Raw genomic sequence first — 19159 nt, forward strand, 5'->3', positions numbered from 1 at the left:
AGGAGTCGAACTTCCACTATTTGTACCAAAAGAAACCTGACAAATTAGCCTTGCAGTGGGGGTTAAGACTTGAGGTTTGGAATAAAAGTAAATGTGTTTTTAAGTGCTTGTTTCTAGTGGTTTCACCATAGAGCCGTTAGGCGCGACCCCTCTGGACCGAATGGGCTCTTCCATCCCATAATCCCTTGCGAGATTGAACAGCGACGCCATGTTGTAAATTCCTCTACAAGTAGAACAGTTTAGTCTACAAATTATCAAAGACATCCTATCTCCCTGCGATAAGATGCGGTCAAGAAAGAGCGGTAGAGGTGTCAGGATTCCGGCTCGTTTCAGACGGATGAGGGATGAGATCAAAAAAGTGGAGCAAAGCATCTAAAGGTTTGTCGATATCTATATTATATAAAATGGACCAGCCCCCCTCCCCCCTACCTAGCCTGGGTACCATCCCCAGTAGTCGTAAGAAAATTCAAACTCTACTACTGGATCAGTTACGGATGTTTATTTCCGGACGTTTCGAGTGACATCCATCACTCTTCTTCAGCGTCACAATTGAACAGAGAACCGATTCACTCTTATATACAAGTAACTAGAAAAAACCGGTTACACAACAAGGTCCGTAAGAAGCTTTATCATGTAAAAGAACGGTTCACGCAATATATAGGTAACGCAATATACAGGTAATTTTACATGATAAAGCTTCTTACGGACCTTGTTGTTTAACCGGTTTTTCTAGTTACTTGTATATAAGAGTGAATCGGTTCTCTGTTCAGTTGTGACGCTGAAGAAGAGTGATGGATGTCACTCGAAACGTCTGGAAATAAAAATCCGTAACTGATCCAGTAGTAGAGTTTGAATTTTCTTACGAGTATCGTTTACCTGGATGTCTATCCTTCATCAACGCATCCCCACTAGTATTCGCACGCTCTATAACCCCAGGTCGGGTAAAAAAACATCGTACCGTGTTAGTTGATACTGCAGCAGCCAGTAGATCTGTTGTTCTTGATACCTTGATATACTGCAGCAGCCAGTAGATCTGTTGTTCTTGATACCTTGATAGCGCATACGGCTGGTTCTTGGTCGGGTACTACACTGCTGCGTACTTAGTTTGTAGAAAGTATGAATATTTGTAGCAGATCAAGAGATCCCTGTACCCTTTTTATAATGGGCGTAGAACTTTTAATGATACCCCCAAAATATTAGCCAATCAGAGTTCTTTTGGTATACAAATTTGGTCAAACAATCCTATATTACAAAGGTTTTAAATATCCCATAATAAAATGTACTACCGTTTCTAAAGATATTGCTGTGTTTTGTTTTTTAGCAACTGTTAGAGGCCTGCGATAACATTACAGACAGCTGATTAGAGATCCTTACTAATGAGGCGGAAAAAAAAACAATAGGCGTGTGTGAAATTTAAACTGGGTGGTCTCTTATCTTCTTGCTAGTGGCACAAACAGGGTTGGACAAGTTTTCAAAAAAATCCACTTGCCCGATGGTCAGAGAGTGAAAGACACATAAGTGTCACTGTTTTTGTTATGTAAATGATGATAAGGTAGATTATGGTAATACTAATACAACACCAGAGGCAGGAACAACTGCATGTACTGGAGAGTTCTATGGGAAATCCTCCCTTCCAGTTAGTGGGGTTGTAGCTGCACCTATAGATGGCCTCCTGGAAATGTCCTGAAGTAATCACCATGATAATTTATCCAGTAGTAAAGTTTGATTCGTCTTTGAATATTGTTTACCTGGATGTCTAAGTTACCTTCATCAGGGTTATAAAAAGATAAGCTTAACAAAATAATAAGCGTGCTAGGTGGGTCGTGCCAGGCAACCTGACGTTTCCATGTTCAAGTCTCACATAGAAAACATGACTAGAGTCTTGTTTGCTAAAGAGTGAGAGTGGGTATTTTGAACCCTGAGTTCTGTCAGGGATGAAAAATATGACTTGGTAGAAATTCATGACATTGTCTTGTTGTAAGACAATCAATGTACAGTTTTATACCATTGTCCTTTTATGAAAGAAGGGAGGATATATGTGATATTTTTATGATGCTCTGAGTGCAAATAGAAATTCAACGGACTTAATATAACCTATGAAGAACCTAGCTGGTTTGGTGGGGAAAACAATGGGAACCTGTAGGGAGTTTGTTTGTTCAAGCAACTTGTGTTGTGTTAAAACTGAGGATTCCAGGTCCATTGGTATTGGGTTTGGCTTGAAAAGAACCTAAATGGACTGAAAAGGAAATAAAAGGAGGTTTTGTATTAAACAAGGAGCTGGTTAAATTTATTTCTAACCTCCTTGTTTTGCTCAACTGCATCAGAGTTGAAGAAAATGTTCAACTATTTTTTTTCATTCAGAAAGACCCTCGGTATGTGCCCACTTTAATTAGAGGAGGCTTTCATACTCTTAGGGGGTGTTTTTCTGTGGAATGCCGGAGACGTTTTCTTTTTCACAGAGATAGACTTCTGTAATTCACCTGACATCACAGCATTGTCAAACACCTCAGAACAGGTGTAGGTACCGTGTACTGATGTAGCATACCAAAGGGCTTGAAATACCACCTGAATATGCAGGATAATGTAGGTACAATTTGGAGCAGTGCAGGTACCGTATATGTGAATTCCTGTGATGTATTCCAGTACTGATGTTGCATAGCGGATTGTTAAGCACTACTTCCGGAATTCCTAAACTTTCTGTAGAGACAGCCTGAGAAACAAGTCTGTCTTTCAATGACTGTACCCATGCAAGTAGTATAAAGTTCTAAATTCTCTGAAGCAGCAAAAATAGGAGAGTAAGAACCATGAAATTGCTGTGAAGGCCCATAGTGCTATCTGTATCTGTATAGCCGGTATAACCGCCTTTTGGCGTAGCACACCAGCTTCGCAGGCACGCGGCGCGGCGGCAGCTGGCTATATTACACCGATCGACTTGTTACACCTAACCCCTGAACTTCTAGCTCTAGACATTGTTTAAAGCTATCTATTGACAATGCCCCTACTGTACTTGGTGACAGTCAGTTCCACTCTGCGATAGTTCTAGGAAAGAATGAATTCTTGAACACCTCAATCCTTGGTTGATAACTCTGGTACTTGAATGCGTGGCTATTTCTTGTCCTCTTCAGGGCTGGTATTAGGTACTTAGTAGTTGGGACATCCACCAGTTTATTAGTCGTTTTGTACATCATGCATAGTCTACACATCTTTCTTCTGTCTTCCAGTGAGGTCCACTGTAGGTTTCTTTTCATTTCCGTCACACTAGCACCTCTTATATAGTTGTTCATACAGAATCTTGCAGCTTGATTCTGTACCCTTTCCAATTTGTCTTTGTCTTTCTTTGTATATGGATCCCCATTGTGAGTTGATTTGCGAATCGGAACAGGTACCAAACATCATTTGTACTATAATTGGTGGAAAGTTGAACAACAAGCTATTGTCCAGGTAGGCAGGTAGCCTAGCCAGGAGCAGAGGATTATCCTTTGTCGCATGTGTGCATCTATGCTAGTGTGCCCAGGACACACAAAACACTAGACTCAACGGACTCTTTAGAAGTAACTGGAGACAGAAAGAGTAAAGGGCAAGTTAGAAAGTCTGTTTTGTGTCCTGTTGGCCCTGGAGCCAAGGAGCTAGCCTGTCTAGGTCCTGGAAACAGTCTGGCATCCAGGCTAACTGATCATGATAGGGGCCTTTTGATCAGATCTTGGCTTAAAATCTTGGTAAAGGCACAGTAAGTTTCATTGGGTGTGGATGGATTCATGTGTACAGTCAAACCTGTCTATAGTGGTCACTCAAGGGACTGGCCAAAATTGACCACTATGGCCAGGTGACCACTAGTATAGAGAAATGGCGGTTAGTTCGCCCCCCCCCCCCAGTTACACAAGCTTTCACTACCATTGAACAAAAATGTATTTATGTCTTTATTATCAAACATATAAAAACATTCATTGCACAGGTAAGCCTCTTTTCAAATATAACATTACATGTTATAATTCAATTGTTGTTCTTTTGCTTTAGTTGTGGGCTTGAAAAAAAATTATATATCAAAACTGCATGCACTCGACATGATACTCAGTTGATCTACTGGGACTATGAAACCTTCCCACTAAAATATACAAAATCACTGGTTGCCATTTACTGTTCTTGTGTACGAGTAACATCGATGTTACCTACATAAAACTTGAAAGCGAATCAAGCAACAAAGTTTCTGTCGACTCCAAGCCATGTTTCTTCCGACTGCAAACTCCTTTAATCTAAGCTCCTCCGAGCGATAATTCCTTCTCACTCGCTGTCAGTTGAATCACATCCACCTTGTGGAAAAAGTTCGACGTCTGTCTTTCCGTTTTTGCCATCGTTTCTCCGCAATCGCCACGTTACTAGTGTACCGTAAGTCGAAAAGTGGAAGAGAATGACATCGCCATGTTTTTTGTTCTTCGGTGAGTGCTTCGCATGACCGACATCGCCACAACGAATTCCAACCATGTAAACAAGATTTTTTGAACCAAGATGCTGTCCATTTAGTTAACAGCAAAATAATTGTTCATCTGTTGCCGTTTATTTTCCGTTTTTTGGTCATTTTTGAACATGAAAACGTAGCGAAAACTTTCCTTTGTTTACGGCTTGGGTTTCTTCCCGCGTGGGTTGTCTGCCTCTGCCATTATGCCAGTGTGGTGGTCAACAAAAATAGTGCTCCTTTCAGGCTTACATATTTTGTAGAATTTTCACTACAGACTTAAGTTTACGATAGAAATTAGTTTTAATAATGTATTCCAAATATTTTTGTAATGTAATCACGCCATTTGATGCTAAAAAATTAAATAAAAGTCGGTACATCTACCCCCAAACCAATGGAGTCTTCCGATGACCCCAATTGACCTGATTGTTGTTGCTGCCTGCGCCATTTTGAAAAATCACGAAACGCATTTTCTCAGCCCAAATTTCTTGAATTATGCCCGTGAAAAAAGGGAAGTTGGCCACATATTTATGCTTTTCAAGGAATCGAAAAATCAAATATGGATATTCGTAAGTTTTTTGTAAGGATGATTGCCGCAATCTTCGCCGAGTCCACTGAAAGCACTGCGGCACGCACGACATGGTGTTTCAGATACCTTTCAGATATCAAAGACGTACTTCTGTATATGTCACACTGTACTTCTGTATATGTCACACTGTGTCAGCCCTGTAAAGCTCTATCACCCACACATTGTAACTTGTAAGAGATTTTATTCGTCATTTTCGGTTCAAAAATACCCCACTCTAACACGTGTGCCAGACGCTCTCCTCAGCAATTAAAATGTACTTACTTTTTCTAAATATATTGCTGTGTGTTTTTTTTAAAGCAACTGTGCGGAGGCTGCAAAAAATATATTACAGACCATTACTAATGAGCCATTTGAGATTGGTCGTTAGGGCTTACATTTCCCTGATACACATGTAACAGTTACTGTAATTCCTGATTTTTTCACGGTACTGTTATGTTCACTGTTTTCAGTGCCACTTCTGCACCATGAACTTATCATTACAGTTAACAAATAATTCCTGGACTTTCTTATTCCTGCACCTGTCACCACCGTGAACATATAGTTTCCTGAACATCTCCAAATAAAGCGACAAAATAGCTTTATTTTCACGGAACACCCAGGCCGAGCGTCTTCTTTCCATCCGGGTCGCCATGTTTTTTTAAGTCTCGCCCCAAGTCTCGCGAGACTTGATATCCTTATATCATTAGAGGGGGTCAGGTGATCACGATATCTTGCGGGAATGGCGGTCCTGAAGTCAGGCGATGTTTCCAGAATTGTTTTGGGCTTCTGAACTGCCATCGGGCTAATTTTTTTGGGGGAAAATGAAGGATAAAATGTTCTGAATAGCCACAAGGATGTGATTGTTGGCAAAGTTGGTGATTGAAATGAGATCTTCCCTCGTGGCCCAGACGCGAGCACTGGCCAAGGCAGTTTGACAGGCATGGAATAAATAAATGCGTGACTGATTTTTCTACTCTCCTGAGGAAATCTGTTCTGTTTTAACTGCCTTGGTTTGACAATCTTGGTCCTAGATTGTTTTGATACCGAAAACTTTGAGAATAGTATAGAATTTTATTACAAAAAAGTTTCCTTGAAACTTGTCTTACATTACTGGAAAGTTCAATTTAAATGGAGCTTTTTTTGTTGATTCTCACTAATCATTCTGCTAGCCTACACTGTTATGTTTTCTATCCTGTACAGTAAAGGAGGTGGTTTAGCTGAATGAATATGTTTGTCTTTTTTATGTACACAAGCTTTAATTGATTATTTTTCAGTCAATACAACTACTTCAGACTTGTATCTGTAAAGTAGAAAATTGCAACAAATAGTTGAACATTTTCTTCATTTGTTGTTGTACAAAAAGTTTGTACTTTAAAATAGTTTCAGTAGCAGTAAATATTGTCCAATGTTGTTAAACATACATGTGTATCACATCTTAAGTAACATAAAATTGCCAAATAATAACTTGTTTTTATTTATTAAAAGATAAAACGATTTCCTTGCTGTAATCAAGAAAGCATCAAAATATGGCATTTATATTTCGGGCAAGTGAAAAGTTGGTTCGGGCAAGTGGAAATGGCGTTTAGACTTAGACTGTCCTCCAGCAGCTGCCACTGTCTTACTTTTTGTAAGTTCCTTGTTCTTTCCTTTCATCGTAGGCAGTGAACCATTCCCTTATCTTCGCTTGCTGCCTAATCTTGTTAGCTGCTTCCATCTTGTATGCCCGATGATATTTCTGTTTTTCTTCTCCATCCCCTCCAGTGTGGGAATAGCTGTCGAGTTGGGAGACAGCGGAATACCGGCTGCAGCACGCCTGAGACATTCCTGTGCCATTGTTGGAGGAGTGTATGGTGGAACCCATTCTGCCTGGCAAGGTACGAGAGTTGAGTCCTTCAGCCACCTGTAAGAAATATTTTCTTGTTAACATTTTGAAAGGATTTGTGTCAGCTAACTTTCAGAGTGATAAGGAGTCATGGAGAGAGATGATTTATGAGTGGAGAATATAGATGTACCTTCTTAGTTTCCTACACTGATTCCAATTATCAACTTTTGCCGCCAACAGGTGACCAGGGTGGGGGATGCGGACTTTGTCCAGGTGAAGATCGTGAAACATTGCCTGCGGGGTTGCCTTCAGCTCATCTCTGCCCCACTGAACTACTTTTATAAGAGCTAATGGATGTTGGGGGGGGGATAATTGTCTAGATTTAAAAAACAGTCATATGTTTTTTTTCTTAACAGCATGTAGACAATATAATGTATATAGAAATGTCTCTATTTGTTGATTTCATGTTTGTTACTGTTAGTTATCTTGTAAAGGCTAGCACACACTGCCATCTGTGAGTTAGGTCACTTTTTGTATCAGTTACTAGTATTTTGTTGTAACATAATGATGTGTTCTTTATGCTTCATAATATTAAAAAAATTCTGTCAAGACCCAGACTTTGGTTTATGCATGGGAATATTTTTTCTTTCATTCTAAGAGCAATAGTACGCAAACTAAGTTGCATTGAAGAAGAAAAGTATGCATTCGTGAAGAAAGGACCATATGATATAAAGCTCTAGTTTTTTTTAGTCTTGTTCTTGTGTAAGACACTTTATGAAGGCATTAAATTTCTAGACCCCACGTGGAGACGGTAACCTAGTAAAAGGGACAGGAAATTTGGGTCAAAGTCACTGTGGAATACCAAATTCTCTGAGCTCCCATGCAAAAATAGTTCTTATGATCAAAAAGTAACCTGGATTTATGTTGACAGGAACATAGTTTCTATCTTACAAATAGAAATTTGTAGTTGGAAAAACTCAAGAAAAGGAGAAATTTACGGGCAAAGTACCAAAGTTGTGGAACTCTAAGAAAACAGTCTCTACCATACCGTGGCCGACAAGAACAAAATTTTACACCGCAACTTTTGGTGTTTTACACCGCAACTTTTGGTGTTTTACACTGCAACTTTTGGTGTTTTACACTGCAACTTTGGGTGTTTTACACTGCAACTTTTGCTGTGTTTTACACTGCAACTTTTGCCGTGTTTTACACTGCAACTTTTGCTGTGTTTTACACTGCAACTTTTGGTGTTTTACACTGCAACTTTTGCTGTGTTTTATACTGCAACTTTTGCTGTGTGGAAAACTTACACCCCTCCCCTTTTATAATGGACGGTCCCCCTGTCAGGTCAAAGGTGACAACGATGGCATGCAAACTACGTCGACTGAGTTATCCTTTTCGTGCATAAGTTTTTTAGAGGAAAAGCTTGGCTACGTTGTGACGTTAGTTTTTTTCTAAAGGTTTTTCTACCTTTGGCCTATAGATCGGGATAAATTTAAAAATGTTTCGACCAGGTCCAATGATTACAAATTATGTTGCTATCTAGTGAATGTTGGTAACGTTTGCACCGCTACGTGTTGATGTCGACGCATGGTATGATAGAAATGATGTCTGTCTGAAGGCGTAAATATGTAATTAGCTTAAACTATCGTAGCATGATGTCATAAACGCTTGCATGCGGCGATATTCGTCTTCCACGTTTCCCCGCCTTTGAGTCACGTGACATTTTCTAGCTAGAGAATTCGGACTCGCAAGGTCGCTAATAATTTGATGAGTAAATATTGGGCCTATGGGAGTCAAATGTGGCACCACTTGGTACTATGAAGCAATAAAGACTTATTTTCAATTATGAAGTGTTGACTCTTGACTCAGGTAAGTTATCGATCATTAGGGAACAATACGAGCGATCGCCATGACGTCACCGTAGGCAAAAAGTGGGTGCCAGTTGGCTGATTTGCCTACCAAGAATTTGCATATGTCTTCAAATAATTTGCATGCGTATAATGTAAACAAAAACAGCGATCGCTCGTATACAAATGTAGACACTGTGACTCTCAGGCCGCCGCCATCGTTGTCACCTTTGACCTGACAGGGGGACCGTCCATTATAAAAGGGGAGGGGTGTAAGTTTTCCACACAGCAAAAGTTGCAGTATAAAACACAGCAAAAGTTGCAGTGTAAAACACCAAAAGTTGCAGTGTAAAACACAGCAAAAGTTGCAGTGTAAAACACGGCAAAAGTTGCAGTGTAAAACACAGCAAAAGTTGCAGTGTAAAACACCAAAAGTTGCAGTGTAAAACACCAAAAGTTGCGGTGTAAAACACCAAAAGTTGCGGTGTAAAATTTTGTTCTTGTCGGCCACGGTACTACCAGCTCTCCAAAAAATTAATCGCGTTACTCAAGAGGATACCCCTAATGGAATTGGTAGGAACTGCTTCTCAACTGAGGCAAGGGTGTGCATTCTTGTGTGAGAGGGTTGTTTGTGTGATTGATGACTTTTGGGGCAAGAAAAAGCAGATGGCAACCAGACTACAAATCTGGTAAAGGGCAAAGGTCAGTAATGGCGCAGAGGGCCCAGTTGTAGTATATAGAGATGGCAATGTAATGTAGAGTGTAAAGAAGTCTTTTTCTAGGGAAATGTTGTTTTGGACTTGGATGTTATAGGTAAGGGTTGTAGTATTTTCATTTTGGTGAAAAAAACAGACTTGCAGCAATTCATGTGTTGTCTGGCTGGCTGAACGAAGAAGATATAGGTTTAGATGCGGTCATCAGCTGCCCAGAGAGGTCAGGGGTCACTTTTCAATGTTAGGCTAGAATTCTCACATGGTTTAGGTGCGTAGGATTTTTTCATTTTTGGGGGGAATGGAGACTTGAGAGGTTGGCCTACCATGCCAATGTATGTTCTTCAAGGTCTAAAAACTCAGGTATATGAATTTTGACCACGTTGTTTTGACATCATTCCCATATATTAACATAGGAAAGCCCTATTACTGTGTTGTGCCCTAAACTGTGGTTGCTAGCCTGGCAGCCATTTTGGTTGCCATGGTGAGGACACGTGATATGGCCCTCCTTGAGCCAGAACGTACTGCATCTGCTCGAAACCCGTAATGTATTATGCATATCGGCAGAACGTCTCATATAAGGTCGTATTCGCGCATATAAGGTTAATAACTTGTCTGTAGTTTATAGAAATGTCATGACGGAAAAGATATCGGTAGCCCATGATTAGAGGTTAGAGCATGTAACACAGTTGAGAATCGAGTACATCGAGTTGAAGCCTCAAACAAATACCCCCCCCCAAGTGGTCCCGAATGGCACCGTCCAACACAACACGCATGCGCAAACCGGACGTTGATTAGACGCTCTCTATCGCTTTCCAAGCCCTCTGCCACAACCGCAGTGCCTGGAGGCAGATGTCCTACACGGCTGTCTCAACCTTTGAAAGCGAGAGAGTTGCCGCCGTGGAGGCAAAAAAGGATGGCCAGGAAGGAGCGTCAACGTCAACAAAAGGACTAAGAACTAACACCATTGGACTCGCCCTACTCCGTGGAGTGGCTGTCAACACATCGCTTTTGGTCTAAACTACAGCCGCCTTCAATACCCCCCAAGTGTGGAATGGAACAGTCCAACACCTCGCGCAAGCGCACACCGGGGTGGGGGTAACGTCCACACTACAGTTGGTGGGAACCGTCCAGGTGGGGTATCAACTAGGCACCGCTGCCGAGGCCGTGCTGGGTCATGACACCGGCGTGTGGCGTGTGGCTGGGCGGGGGGACCCTGCCGCTGACCCGCGGCTGAGGCCGGGGAGAGGTCGGTCCCGAGGACTCGGCACATGTGCGAGCAATCTGCGGTGGTCGTAGTCGATTCCGAAAGGAAAATAGTGGAGAAATGTCACCACTTCCTAAAATGTACGGATACCTGGGGATAGATGGCTTCTCGGGGGCAGAGGCTCACGGGAACAGTGCCAAAGGTTGGCGGGCCACCCAAGGCGAGGGGATAGCATATGTGGCACCTGGGAACACACAGGGCATAGCCTCGGACATGAAACTCACCTAAAAGTCCGATTCAGTGTATCTATGTCTTGGGGAAAGATTTCTGACAAAACATCGAAACCAAGAACAGTAATATATGGAGGCGTGTAGCTACATTGAGGTCAAACTAGTCGGGGAAAGGTTCGGCTTGTGGGTGATTCGAAAGAAGGGTCTGTCGTAAACATCAACGTTCACAGTAAGTGTCTCTGTCATGTCCACAATGACGCCTGGAGGCGAGGCTACCCCCACATCTGCTAATGTGGCTCCCCAAAAGGTACAGTCCTATAAACATCAACGTGGGACCGGCATGAGAGAAAACAACCTGCGCTATTCCGAACAGAGAATAGACCACATGTACACAGGGAATGTTTGTCAAGACCGCTTTCTTTTCTTCCTGACATGGTTTACGTTAGGTGGCGCTTTTGGCACGAACACGCACAGCTTTCGGGTTTTAACATTCTGCGGGCCACTTTTGTTGTCGATGTGACATGTGTGACCAAGGACAAGAACTTAACTGAAGCTCATACGATTTCTGCATGTAGAGTTTTGTACCAACCTGGCAGGAGAAGTTTGGTACATGGTCATAGATGGACCTCAGGTGAAAGATTTTTCGGTGTTCTCGAATTCTTCCAAACACCAAACCAAAGTACATATATCTTCAGCGGCCTCTAGCGATTTTACGCTGACGTGACAAGGCCAATTCACATACATTGTACTAGACTTCTTCAGTATACGCGTTGCAACCTTGATGTAAGATCATTGTAAACTTAGGTCTGGAAGGTTTGCCAAATTATGTTCAAATTCATTTCAGCTTTGCCAGTATATCAACATCCTTTGCAAGGTGTCCAATTGGCTGTTTGGGATGTTTTGTTACTGCGCAGAGCCAATCATCGACACGGTCAGCTTTGGTAAGCAATGCAGTACTGCCGCCTAGCGATAAATGTAAACAATACAATCAGGGCAAGACAAAGGTTTATTGTATTCCGCACTGGTCAGTGCGGATCAAGTTCGTCTCGGACTGAAAGTAAAATTAACAAAGTTATCGACATAATTGTCTGTTCTTCCAACACAAAAGAAAAGCGGTTTCTATTTGAAACCAAGTCGTCGAATTGACGGTGTCTGTAGATGTCGGTGCTACACATGTACAAAGGGCTGCGCGGCGGCTTGGGAACGTCAAAGTCGGCAAGCGTTCTTTGACGACGTTTGCACAGACAACAATTCATTTCTCGGACAACACATTGTACACAATAAAAGGTGGGTCTCTATCAGCTACTGTCTCATTCTGATCTCCGAGTCCTTCACGAGAGCATCGACTATCACAATTCTGCTATCGTCATGTCGATCGTCACGCCGCAGCGCAAGAGAAACGACCTGACCTTGGCCGACAAAGTCAAGGTCATCCAGATACTGGACGGTGTACCGAAGACGTCTCAGACTGAAGTCGCCAGCAAGTTCGGCTGCTCTCGGTCACAAGTGTCCAGGGTTTACCAGAACAGGACATCCATCCTCCAGCATGGGACAGCAACCGCAACCCCAACGGTAAGAGGAAACGCGAGGCGAAGAACGCAGAAGTTGACGAGGCTCTCTACCGGTGGTACGTGAACGCCAAGGCAAGGTCTGCGCCTGTCAGCGGCCCTATCCTGAAGGAAAAGGCCAGAGCGCTGGCGGAGGGTCTGGGATGCGAAGACTTCAAACCAAGCGATGGCTGGCTTGGTAGGTGGAAGACGAGGCACAACATTTCGACAAGAAGAGGGAATGCCGACTCTTCTTCACGGTTCGTCGCCGATCGCCCAGTTGAAGACACCCAGCAAGAAACAACGGACGATCGCGGCGGAGCTTCTGTCAAGGCCGATCCTACTCACAACGATGATGATCCGTCCCACCCTGCAACAGCTGCGTCGCAAGAAGTTCACTCGGCAGAAACCGCCACCGAGGAAGCAGTCTGTCCGGGAGCACGGAGCGATTCAACCGTCAGGGTTGAACCAGCTAACTGTGCCAACGTCCAGCCCCGCGCTGTACCGACTCTGTCAGAAGTGGAGGAAGCCATCGACGTCATCCGTCGGTGGATGAGATTCCACAACTTACAGCACTCTCCCATGTACGGCACTCTCCTGGCCATCGAGCGGAACATCTACGACCACTTTAGGAAAGCCAAGAAGCAGAAGTCCATCGCTCAGTACTTCAAACCGATCAGCAAGTAACGGTATGATGACTGCACTATGGACTTATCTTGTAAAATCTGCCCCATGTTTTGTATACAGCCATGTTTGAAGAAGCAGAAGTCCATTACGAAGTTCTTCAAAACGACCAGCAAGTTTGAATGATGCACTACAGGATTGTTTAATGCCTAATCTTCCTCTTGTTGCGGTTTATAGTTTGAATTGTTACAATGTCCTTATTAGTGTAATTTGGGACTAAAACGTTGTAAATGGTGCCAAATAATTGTCCATTTCTGATCTGGGAAATGTCTGTCGTTTCTCTTGAATAAAGTTCTTGAGTATTTCTGGAAATAATGTGTGGAGTATTTGTATGCAAGCGTCCTTTTCATGCGTTGAAATAAACGGTGACTACATTCAATCCGCGTCATTGTCTTCGCAGTGTTACTGAACCGGTCGTAGTATCTGTCCTTGGTGCTGAAAACACCATTTCCACCAGTACTCCGGGAAGTGGATTGGCCCATCATTGCGGACAGCATGGGGCCCTGTCCCTGTGGTCACAAAAGCCCCTGATCTATTTCTTTGTGAACATATACGGCTAAAGGTGAGAGCACTTGAATGAGGACCAAATAAGATAAGAATTCAAATGACGAAATGATGCTAACACAGTAGAGTTGTGGTATGAGGTACAGATTGCCGAGGCAGAGAGGATACTTGGCGAGCTCCATGTACAGTCTACATTACAACTTTCCTGGTATCGTGTCGCATAACACCCCCTTCTTCAGTTACCCTCTGTTAAAGATTTTGAACATTCATGCAGTTCCAGAACAAGCCGGTAAAGGGCCTGTATTACTTTTTCTCGAGCTCAAAGATACCTAGCGCCCAAAAATGTTGACCATAGCATATCCAGAACAAAGGTATCAAAACCGGAAGTTCCACTACAGTACTATTAAACACTGGGGGAGAGGGGCAAAATCAAAGGACTTATGTATGTGTGTACGAATTGACTCCTGTTGCACTGTAGAGTCAATGTGATGTAGCTTCCACTTGCACACGTTGTGCTTTTTCCATCATCGATCATTCTGTTCTCGTCACCGGGTAGAACAAAAAGCCAACCTTGCCACGTGTATGAAGAGGAATTAATACACAGCCCAAATAACCGTTGCCCCGCGCTCTTATCCTCTCACAACGGCCAGAAGTTGAAACAGTTTGGGCCTCTGCAAATGCCACACAATCCCTTCCCAAATTTCCAAACAAAGTCCTTACCCCCTCTTGACCTTTGACCTCCATCGTGTCCATTCAGACCATGGCGACGGTGGGGTGTCCTGTGGCCATAACGGACGACAAGTGGCGATTGTTCCCCCGGGCGTACAGACCCGGATACTTTGAAGTGCCTAGTTTCCACCCCTTCAGACCATTATTTACACCCGGGTGGTTTCAAATTATTCTTTTCGGGGAAACTGTTTAACAATCCATGCGTATTTCTCACCTATTCTGGCTTCCAAGTTCCACCAACGCAACCGCTGTTGGTGTACTAGTTGCCACGTAGTAATGAAAAAATGCTGGGCAGGGATAATTTTCAGGGAAGTGAGGATTTTCTCCTTACTTTGGTGGAGTCATTGACGAATGGGCGTTCTCGTCTTGAAAGGCTGTCGTCCAGCAAAGCCGGACAAGTGGTTTCGGCTGGCGGACTGAATAAACCAAGCACCTTTCAATCTAATCAACTTACCTAAAGTTTGTTATTTCGGATCTGATCGTCAAGTGTTGCACTTTTGGCGCGGAGGTATTCCCATTGTGAGATCAGTTTACGCGGAAAACTAACTGACTGGAAATACCGACGGGTTTTCTTGCGCCAACAGCGCCGCTTAGCCGAGGAAGAGATCACGACTTCGACTGAGAGGCGGAATTTTAAGATGGCGGTAGAAGTAACAAACACACAAAAATCTGTAAGACAAGTCAGGGGAAGATTATAGTCTTAAATTTTAGGTCCGATGATACGTCTGCTTGTTTCAATTGCCGTGTGTAAACAATATACACGACTGAAATACCGTCTGACAACAAAATCTCCTCCCTGCTTTGGAAAAACCGCATTTCCGACTGAAGTGGGAAGTGCTCGAGGCGGTTTATACAACAAATGGACCAAGCGTCGGGCATTCGGGGCAGACGCTTTATTCCTCAAGGATCCGTTTTGTGCTCTAGAGAAACACACAATTTGTCATCATCATCAAAACAGCGTATTTTTTTACCGTAATCATTATCGTCTTCATCTCAGCATTTCCTATGCATCACTATGTTTTAACAGCATAAACCATAGACTTGTCATCATGTCAAAATCATTGCCATCATAATTATCATCGCAACGATCGCAATCAACACATTTCGGGTGAGACAATTAGACGGTCCGTTCGGTTACTGTTATGATATCGAACGTATGCGCCGTTACAGTGTACATTACAGCATTGAAAGGTGGGTTTGTGCTCGCAATCCATATAAATACTTCAAGTCGATACTTAAATGGTGTTTTGCTCCTTAACGGGATATTGTAAAGTAAGAAATACCGAGAAATGTTAGTGTATGTATGTTTGTTTGTTAGCAAATTTGGGACTAAAACGTCGGCTTGTTAGATTGTTGAAAAAAGAAAGCAAAAAATAACAAAACCACGAAACAGGGCTTTGTTTCTTAACGAGATATTGTAAAGAAATGGTGGAGCATAGGTTTGTTGGTTAGTTTATTTTGGGACTTAAACGTTGACTTGTTAGATTGTTGAAAAAAAGGAAAGAAAAAAACTTGGGAAAAAGGGAAATACAAAGAAATCAGACGGAAATAACGAGAGACATGTTAGGCAACGCTAGGACTTTTCCTTCATCCAGAAAAATCACTACCACGTGCTTTGTACCGCGTCTTTACCTGTCTGTAAGGTGTAACTATTACACCTGTGTCATTTGATGAAAGGTACCAGTGAATACGCTGTGTCCATGTTGCCGCTAATGATGTTTGCTGAACAGCTCGGAGCCACTCAGCATTGAAATGTGCCTGGGGTGTTTATCTAACAAGTCCTACAGGTAGCCAGGGAGGGAGACAGGACAAATCAAGTTCCTGTTTAAACCGCCAAGTTCCGCTGTGACTCATCTGACAGAAATGGTCGTCTGAAAATGAGCGCATTGTCACGGCTAGATATACAAATTTGGTCAGGCGTGCGCGGACGGGCGTTACGTTTCGATGCTGTCTACACCTTTGTATTTCAACATGCACTTGAAATAAATCTTCTGTATTTTTGCGTTAAAAAAGTGAAAAGCCGTCAAAAAGAGCATGTAATTCTTCCTTATCATAACACGATCAAATATGGTGACTATAATCATCTTTACTTGAGTTCTCTATACACTTTAGCTTATTAGCATCCCGAATGCAGTACTGTATAGAGAGCGTTTAAAACCTTCTAAAATCCAGTCTTTTCGGTGGCCTGAATATGCAAATTTTATGTAAAGTCATCTAAACTTTCCTGTAACAAAACGTATTGAAACAGTCATGATGTCTGAACATGCTAATTGATGTTGATCTTTGTAAGACCATGAAGAAATATATAGAATGGCTGGATTTTAATGGGGGGATTTTAGTTTGTAAATACGGCGCCGTTTTCCGTGGCTAACTGTCCGTGGATGTGTTGTGTTCTCCTATCTCTTCCATCTGACAGCTATATTGTTGGCGAGAGGCGGCCGCAAATTTACCCTGGGTCCGCTGCCTTCCTGGCGGGCCCCGCTGTTCAAACTCGCCGCCTGCCGAGCACCACTTGTGCGGGGTCAAATATTGGCGCAGTCCGCCTGCTTTGGTTGTCTTCAATTAGGGAGGTCCACGGCTGGTAATTAGGGAGCGTGGCGAGCTTTGAGTTCGAGATGCACCGGAGAATGGAAAACAACTTCACAGTTATTGTAAAGAAACACCGTCTTTCTCTCTGTCTCAATCACCCCACAATGAGAGAATATTTGGCATTTTTGTCTCTCACAGTCAGGATAATTGGATGTGCTTTCAATCCGACCACCTGTCGTGTAGACGGCAGGTGGTGGGGAGAAGGTTTTGAGGCTGAATTAGACCAGCAGAATGGCGGGACTTACTGTAAACTTTATCGATTTCTGAGCGCGGCCGATGGTTGTGTACAGCGCACCTCACCCTGTGAACCTCTCGGGTGGAACGGGCTGGAGGGAAATCCGGCTTTTGACTGGATTTTCTTCCACTACTGAACACATGCTGCTAGAGGGGCTTTAATACTAGAGACAAACTAAGCTAAAGCTAACAGGAAGATGCAATGATTTATGTTACACGTACATGTCAGCAATGGTCATGAAGTTTATATTTATTTCAAGGCTCCAAACTAAATTGGAATCTCAGCATCACTTTTGGATTCATCCTATGCAATGCCATCTTACATTTCTAGTGAATATCTTAGACAAAAGTATCAGAGGCGCACAGCTAACAATGACTGACAACCCATGCACGTACGTATTGTTACAGTATCAGAGTGGTGAAGAGATGTTCCCTTTGGAGAAAGACGCAGGCAAATATCAATGCCTTATAGTGCTGTGATATTGGGATAGCTCAGGTAAGTACACCTGGCCATGGATGGATTGAACATGCAAGAAAAATGCTGATGACTTCTTCCAAAACTGCAGATGAAGTAACGCTGAATAGACGCCACTGGTGGCAGGCGAGCACAACTACATCACTCTATCATCACTCTATAGGGTCGGTCCTGATGTCACGGTATAGAACTGCACATATAACCTGGACAGACAGCGAACATGGGTACAACCCTTTGTATGTAAACACATTGAGATATAACGTTATAAACAAAACACCAGAAACGTCTGTCATTCTGTTTTCATTCATCTACAACATTGCACACATCGAGATTGTGTTTTAGAAAACACTGCAATGACCGCAAAGGCAAATTTAAGCAGGAAGCCTCAATTGCAATGTGTAGTCATAGACGGATGTTGTGTTCACTTCTGGATGTTGCGATGTGACATGTGTCGCGTGTCTGATAATGAGAAATTTAAGGTTAAGGACAGCCTGAATTTACGGAAGACCTTCTTCTTCTTCTTCTTCTTCTAGCACATACACCAACTTTGCCATACTAGCTGCCCCTCCCCCATTTAGACAAACTAACGGACTTCTTTATCACAAAAGGTGAGCTAACAAGGTGTATCTAACCTGCCTATTCGTGCAAGTCAGTTGAAGGAACGACAGGTTCAAATACGGACGCTAATAAATCCTAGTGACCCGTCTCTACGATCGAAGTGACCCGTTAACTCATTAACCCGTAGTTATTTTCCCATCACGCCTGGCGCCTACTTTGTCAGGAGCCTTTAGTATATTATAGTAGCAAAGAAGTGGTGCGTTTGACGTATGTTTAGTTTCTGCACGATTTTTCGGTCTGTCGTCATGGCGACGTCTCCGGTGTGATGGTAATGGCAGGGCGCGTGTTTGCCTTCACGTCTCCGCGTCGTTTTATTTCCTCGCAATTAGTGAAAGGCTTCTAATGGCGGGACGACGTTTTGTCGTCTGTTCGTGCCAAACGGGTGCCATACATCTGCCGGGGCTGTTGAGACGTGTGTACCCAGGCTGACACGTATAGCCCAACACGGGGCAGGCATTGTGTGCACAGTTTATCATAGCAGGCATTCCAAGGCCGCAGTTTGGAGATATGGAAATAACGATAAACACGCTGACAACTGTTTGAAACGTCAGAGAAGTTGATGATAAATATGTGCGTGGTTGCTATTCAGGGACAAATCGAATGTTTACGTATCAAAGTGAGATTTTGTCCAAATCGTGAATCAAATTCTCATTATAGTTTTACATAATCCTACTGTATATGATACTGTTAATCCCCTTGTACATAGACGACAAATATACAACACACAAAACAGTAAACAGTACATAATTTAAAAACTTACAGTGGACACTAATACAGTGACAACAGTCTGACCATCTTGTTTCGCTACGAAAAAAGCGCTCAGTATTTTGAAGGTCACAAAAGTGCACACGGCTCTTCATACCCAACCCAACAGTACATTCCGCGGTACAATACAGACTGTTATGTACAGCGTGGGAACGATATCAAAACGTCTTCAGTACA

General features: G+C 42.9%; 1 protein-coding gene and 1 long non-coding RNA gene across 2 annotated transcripts; both read left to right on the forward strand.

Annotated features, from left to right (window-relative positions):
- The first annotated feature begins 192 nt into the window (after nt 1–192).
- On the forward strand, nt 193–7455 carry LOC109473549. The gene is made up of 3 exons (XR_002140423.1): nt 193–378; nt 6780–6892; nt 7081–7455. It is a non-coding gene; the product is annotated as an uncharacterized LOC109473549 (long non-coding RNA).
- Nucleotides 7456–11090: 3635 nt separating this feature from the next.
- LOC109473305 lies at nt 11091–13180 on the forward strand. Its single transcript, XM_019773178.1, has 2 exons — nt 11091–11224; nt 12312–13180. Exons 1-2 carry the CDS (start codon nt 11091–11093, stop codon nt 13069–13071), a joined length of 894 nt encoding a protein of 297 aa, XP_019628737.1. The 3' UTR covers nt 13072–13180.
- Nucleotides 13181–19159: the final 5979 nt, after the last annotated feature.

Source organism: Branchiostoma belcheri, unplaced genomic scaffold, assembly GCF_001625305.1.
Source record: "Branchiostoma belcheri isolate BF01 breed outbred unplaced genomic scaffold, Haploidv18h27 scaffold3, whole genome shotgun sequence".
NCBI lineage: Eukaryota > Metazoa > Chordata > Leptocardii > Amphioxiformes > Branchiostomatidae > Branchiostoma > Branchiostoma belcheri.

What these genes read in the sequence shown, in the direction of transcription:
- LOC109473305 (XM_019773178.1), top strand. Translation starts at nt 11,091, where the DNA reads ATGACGCCTGGAGGCGAGGCTACCCCCACATCTGCTAATGTGGCTCCC. An exon ending in GAACAGAGAATAGACCACAT is followed by an intron (nt 11,225 to 12,311) that starts GTACACAGGGAA and finishes CTCAGACTGAAG; the next exon opens with TCGCCAGCAAGTTCGGCTGC.